A 6,957-nucleotide genomic window follows, 5' to 3' on the forward strand; every position below is an offset into this window, starting at 1 on the left:
AAAAAGGTTGAATATATGCAACATGCTAAACCCCAAATTACTTTCTTTTGCTTCCCTTAACAGTTTATGATAGGTCATAAGTCAGATCCTAGAAGTTCTTCTTTCTTGGAATATATAGGATATACCCTTCTTCCTTAATAATGATTAAGGAACCTTAATCTTGTTTTGGTCTTCTATCACATTGCATTTTTCCCAGGAATCTGGGATGCCTGTTTTGGTGTAGTATATGTGCAGATCTAAGCAGTGTGATCTTATGTAATTGACAGCTAAACTATCTTTTAATTTTATGTTGTAATTGACAATCAATTGTTACTATTTTAGAAGGTTTTTTTTTTAAAAAAATGAGAAACATTTAACATAATTGAAACAATTTAAAAGTTGATTGTCCAATAAAAAAATAAAGTTTCTGGCAAAGATTTGATCCAACCCGAATGTTTAAAGCTACATTAGAAGTCTTTTCAATTAATTAATTACATGCTAAATATAATCAATATAATGAAAAGGAAATTTGATTGATAGCTCTTTATTTAGAATTTTTAATGAAAATATGTTGTTAAATAATAAAAAAAGGAAATGTGAACTATGGGTAATATATGAATGCTATTTCTTTCTAATGAGCAGATCCTTGCTGTTTAATACAGGCTGAAACAGAATTATATAGCACTTAGGGAAAAAAATACAACCCAATAATCCAGCACTAGAAGCTAAGATAGAAAAGACCTCCACAGCCACCATGTATTTTCCCTTGGTGCTCAAGTAAGTGGGAATAAAAGAAAACCATACACTGCAAAATACCAACATGCTGAAGGTGATAAATTTGGCTTCATTGAAAATGTCCGGCAGTTTCTTAGCAAAATATGCCACAGTAAAGCTAACAATGGCTAGAAAACCCAAGTAACCCAGTACACAGTAAAACATGGTATCTGATCCTTCCTTGCATTCCACCACAATTTCTTCAGACAGAGCATGCAGGTCAAAATTTAGGAAAGGAGGAAATGTCCATAACCATACAACACAAATCCCAACTTGAATCATGGAGCAGCCAAGAAGAATGAAGTTGGCCAGTTTTTTTCCTATCCATTTTTTCAATTTGGATCCTGGCTTTGTGGCCATGAAAGCAAGTACCACGGTGACAGTTTTGGCCAATATGCAAGAAATAGCTACTGAAAAAATGATGGAAAAAGTGGCTTGTCGAAAATAGCAGGTCAGGGGCTGTGGTTTACCAATGAACAAGAATGAGGAGTGGAAACACAGCAGAAGGGATATAAGTAGATAGTAGGTTAAATCCCGATTGTTGGCTTTGACAATGGGAGTCTTCCAATGTATTGTGAATATCCAAAGGATGCAAACTGTGATTACAGATAACATGACAGCCAAAAAGAGTAATGTGATCCCCAAAGGCTCAGTGAAAGAGAGGAAGTTAATTCTTTTAGGAAGGCATTGATCTTTCTTTTTGTTTGAATAGTGATCTTTTGGGCATTGGAAACAATCATCTGTGTCTGAAAGATAGGATATGTAATCTGTTAATATCTAAGGGGATAAACAGTTAATATCTAAGGGGAGAAACCCTACTATTGCCATGAAATATATGCATGAGAAGGCAAGTTAACCAATTTTTATTCTTAAAAGTTATCCTAAACCTTAATGTAAAATTAAAATGTTTGGGGGCATCTCTGAATTGGATGTGTGCCTGAATTTCTCACAAAATATCAGAAAAAAAATTGTGAAACTAATTTCTGATTCAGTCTTAACAAGACTGAATGAATGGGGATATTCTATTTTTGAGCTTGGGTGGCATGCCACTTTTCTTTTTTTTTTTCATTTTGCTATTCAAGGGTTGAAAAATAATCTGGGAGTCTTCTTGAATGGGTAGTTGTCAGCTGTGACCAGGCAGATCTTTGCACAACTTCATCAGATATGGCAATTGATCTGTTTCCTAGATAGGATGCCCTTCAGATACTCACTTATGCCCTAGTCACCTTGTGGCTTAAGTCTGCAAGGTGCTGTACATGGGTGTGCTATTGAAGACCACCTGGAAACTTCCATTGGTCCAATATGAAATAGTGCAAATAGTAATGGCCATGCCCATATAACACTTCTGCTTCATAGGTTGCAGTAGTTATCATGCAATTCAAAGGGGAACATTTTCTGGCTTCTTTTAGTTGTAATTTTTTTTTCCAGAGCTAATTATGTAGAGACACACAAACCTTTTCTATCTTGCCCATTTCTCTAAATAGTGTGGATTCATATTAATAATATACAATGCCATAAGGGGGTAATCTCTTTAAGGGATGATTAAGTTGGAAGCTGTTGGTATTATATCTTATCCTACCCATCTGATCTGAAATTTTCCCATCTGCACATGGGACACAATCATAGCAGCAAAATGGCTTCCCCTCTTTTTTTCTTCTGTGGTAACCCGGATGGCAGTTCTCATTGCAGAGAGAAAGTGGTTGTACCTGCCCACAAAGGAAAGAATATAGATGATGTTCCTATACTGATAAGCAGTATGTCATTAACTCTGCAATTTTAGTGTCATATGAGGTCATGCCTGAATATCAGATATGTGTACTTCCTTGAAATACAGCATAATTAAAATAAAGATAATAAATAATACTATATAAATAAAATAACAATAAAAAGTGAGATTGGTTCCCACCTTCTACAAGAACCTGAAGGCCTAGCTCTACCAGTTGACATACTGGAGATAATTAATTGATTAATAATAGTTTCCATATTCCCCTATATATTCTCCTTTCTTGTCCCCATTTTCAGTTATAATTTGTATTTTATTTTATTTTTAATGTGTTTTTTTGTTATTTATTCATATATTTATGGTTAGATTTTAATTTTGTAAGCTGCCCAGAGTCACCTTGTGGTGAGATGTATGGCAAACAAATTAACTAAACAAACAAACAAACAAACAAACAAACAAGTGATAGTTGGAAAAGTTGCCTACCTGCTTTGAAAACATTCCAGATCTTATGTATTGCTTTTTATCTAGCAATATATTTTCATCTGTTTGTGTCCAATTTCTTCATTTTAAAAGTCCTAAGGTCTGGAATATTTTCAAAACAGGTAGACAACTTTTCAAACTATCACCTGGGAATAAAATGGATAACATGTGATGTGTTTCAGAGTTGGTGAAGTAAAATGATTGAGAAGTTTAGTGTGAGTGATAAATAATTACCAGTGAGATGGTATTGACTGAAATTATTCAAATAAGACAAGGCAAAATTGTCAAAGACCATTGTAAAAGAATTTCTCAGCTAACTTGACATTTCTGAAGTCAAACTGTATCTTACCTGGTTAAATGAATTATGCCATGTGATGGTATCTGTTTTAATGATGAGTTCTTTGTCCTGTGGATTCATCTTTCCTACTCTCACTTTTACAAAGGATTGGTTTGGAAAAATAACCCAGTTTAGAATATCATATCCAGTTGTTAATTCACCATTTTCATTAAAAGACATAATATCCCCAGCACTATTATTAAAAGTGATGCTCCTCAAGAAGGGATGAATCTATAGAGATAAAGGCACATTTCCCTAATCACTGTTTCCACTGCATTATTCTTGTTTTTATTTCAGCTTAGGAATTCATTCATACAAGTTTAACATCTTTAGCTTTGCAGACTTACAATGTAATCAGTCAAGAAGCAGAATATTAATTTTATACTGACATCTGCTATGGTAGTCTGAAGATAATCAGCTCCTGAATGGATACAGATTAAGCTGAAATTATTTCTCATCAAAATTCTTTCATCATGTGTTCTGAATATAAATAACTTGGAGCAGCTTTATCTCTTTATCTAACGATAGGGATAGTCCTGTTCAAAGGTATCAGATTAGGAATCTTTTTTTTTTTTTTTAAGGAAAAGGCATATTCTGTTATGTTGTTTCTTTTTCCCCAATGTTAAATTAAGGGATGGAAGCAGGAGGGATATATTCAACAAACTATTCGATAGCATTAGAATAAACAGAGATTGTAAATAGAGGTTGATATATCTTAGTATGAAAATATATTAGCATGTGTTTTTGGTAATGATTATACTAAAAAATGCCATGCAACACTGAAACAAATACTGGAGAGGGGGGAAAATCAGCAAAAGTACCCAACCTATAAAGCCATCAGTGTGTTATACTACTTTTCATCCCTTAGATCAAAACTTAAATAGCAAACATACATTACCTGCCAAGATTTCAGATTCAAAAAAGCCAAATGATGTCTATTAAACATAACTCTTGTTTGTGGCCTGGGTTTGTAGATCTCATGCAAAGCATATGCTAATACATAAATAGCATTGTAAATTCTGTAGCTCTGGGAAGTCATGCTCATTTCAAAAACAACTCCTGGCAAATGGTTCAGTTTCTCTTGCCCAGTGCATACTTTTTCATTATGATGAGAAAGTGAACAGTCAAATGCCTGTTGCCAGAAAACCTGGATAAATTGATCATTGTTATCTGCATGAGGATCTAATCCCTGCAGAAAATGGGTGAATCCCAGCAGTTCATTGGAGTGAATTGCAAAAGATAAGGCACCATGGAAGAACGTCATATCAAAACTTTTCTGCAATATGTCTGTTGAGAAATCCCAATGGGCTGTCATAATCCAGATTTTATTTACTGATTTAGTGTCATTGTCTTCCAGGAGCTTATACATATACACTAACCATTTAATACATGTTATAGTTCTATGGTTTGCATGTAGAACAAATACATTAACTTCAGATGAGGTTAATAACATGGATTCAGGTGATGTGTGCATCAATAAGTCATAATAGTTTAAATAATGAGATAATGTTGGTATATTTGCAATGATGGCTGGACAGATGCCATGCTGAGAGAGCAGTGGAGTTAAGGTCTGTACAAACTTTTCTCCATCATCATCATCTGTTGCAATGATCCCAACCCACGTCCACCGAAAATGCAAAAGGAGTTGTACAATTCCTGAATATTGAACTATATCACTTGGCATAATTCTATACAAGAAAGGGAGAAATTTGCGAGCATTCATCACTGGAGCAAATACAGAATAGGCAATCTGCCAAGAAAAAAAAAGGCAAACCTGAATTTTGTCAAATACTTGTCATGATTTTATTTCCTTTTTGGTAATTATTAGCCACTCCACTGAATAGAGATTGCAAATCATTTGGAATATACTCTCTGAAAATCCTTTAACTTCTTTGAGTGAAGACATTCATAATATTTCTAAGATGCAATATGCCAATTTCTCAAAGCCTTTTTCTTTTAGTATTCTCATGAGTTACCCAATATTTGCTCTGTGGCAAAAATATATCATGTGGTAAAATGATCAAAGATCGTAAATACATTTATATATTACTTATAAAGCCCTACATGGCATCGGACCTGGGTACCTGAGAGACCGCCTCCTGCCAATTACCTCCCATAGACCGATCAGATCGCACAGACTAGGCCTCCTCCGGATCCCATCTGCCAGCCAATGTTGGCTGGCGACTTCCCGGGGGAGAGCCTTCTCTGTTGCAGCTCCAGACCTCTGGAATGAGCTCCCCGTGGAGATCCGGACCCTTACTACTCTCTCGGCCTTCCGCAAAGCCACTAGGATCTGGCTGCTCCGGCAGGCTGGTGGGCTGTTGAAATAGCCAGTCCCACAACTATGAATGTTGTGTATTTTAAATTGTTGTTTGTCTATTTATCCCCTTCCCTTCTTTATTGGAAGCTGCCCGGAGTCCTTCGGGAGTGGGCGGCATACAAGACCAATAAAATACAAAATACAAAATACAAATTTAAAGACATTGCACAGAAGAGATCTGTTTTTGAGACCAGGCATACATTTTCCCCATGAAAATATTTAGGCATTAACATTTGGGAGAACAGTAGAGAAGTAAAAACTAAAAGTTGCAATGCTGCATGTGGTCTTCAAGACCAGCTAGGAAAATATGTATATTGTGACAGATTGGAAAATTCTTTAAACATATAAGTATATCACAATAATTGTATTAAACATATGTGACATAAATGTAAGTTTTTAAATGCAAAATTTAGTTTTACCTGGCTTTATTAAAACTTAGAGGTTATACTCTGTCAAATCACCAAAATGTCAAATGCAGCTGTTGATCTGAAATAAATAAAAGAAAGATAGGATATGGAAAAGCTTTGTGAAGCAGTCATTGTGTTTACCTGAGGAATTTTATAGAGGCCAGTGAGGGTTGCCATGTAGAAGGAAGTGGAAGAGTCTAATCCCCCAACCAAGGCCATCATTTTTTTTGCCCTGTCACAGCTATAATTAGGAATGGTCCTTTTCCAAGTGGAAAGAAGTTTCAAAGTATTGTAATAAGTCATCCCTGGACTGGAATAAGTGTCATAGATGTGGAATCCCAGGGTAAGATTTGGTAAAGTTTGGGAATTCTCGTTGATCTCCTTCACTGCAAATGCCATGGTCAGGACATGCTGGTAGTTCTTCAACTTCAAACTAAAAACAGAGTTACATTATGAAAAAGATACAGTCATTGCTTATGGAACCATTTGGTTGGTTTAGTCCATATGGATAAGAAAAGATAGACATTTAGTAAGATCTGAACTCCACTTAAAAGTTATTTCTTATTTACCAAAAGGTCAATTTATATGCCTCTCCTCTCCTGCCAAAAAAGCCTTTAAAAGTTTTTTTTTAAATCTTGAACATATAGAAACAACTGCAAATCTCTTTCTTTTCTAACATGGGTCTGTTGTGTATACTTACTAATTCACATTATCCATGGTCTACAACTCATTTTCTCTAATATGTAAATCTATAAAGATTGTAATTATATTTGTATAATCTCCCCCCACCCTAAATATTACACATTTGCTTTTTAGGTTGTTAATGAATTTTCTGAGAAACATAACATAAATGACTCAATATATTCACAAAGAATGCTCATAACTCAATATATTCACAAAGAATGTTCATATACATTTTGAAATAGTGTTAAATTTT

The 6,957-nt window shown here is 34.8% G+C and overlaps 1 protein-coding gene across 1 annotated transcript; it reads right to left on the minus strand.

Annotated features, from left to right (window-relative positions):
* Positions 1–600: 600 nt before the first annotated feature.
* On the minus strand, positions 601–6,737 carry LOC106548531 (vomeronasal type-2 receptor 26-like). The gene is made up of 6 exons (XM_087714597.1): positions 6,721–6,737; positions 6,162–6,453; positions 4,192–5,067; positions 3,306–3,524; positions 2,333–2,459; positions 601–1,499 (listed from the first exon to the last, which is right to left on the minus strand). The coding sequence occupies exons 1-6, from the start codon at positions 6,735–6,737 to the stop codon at positions 601–603; spliced, it is 2,430 nt and encodes an 809-aa protein (XP_087570723.1).
* Positions 6,738–6,957: the final 220 nt, after the last annotated feature.

Source organism: Thamnophis sirtalis, unplaced genomic scaffold (assembly GCF_051295495.1).
Source record: "Thamnophis sirtalis isolate CommonGarterSnake01/CBP01778 unplaced genomic scaffold, rThaSir2_p1.2 scaffold_4, whole genome shotgun sequence".
Classification (NCBI taxonomy): domain Eukaryota; kingdom Metazoa; phylum Chordata; class Lepidosauria; order Squamata; family Natricidae; genus Thamnophis; species Thamnophis sirtalis.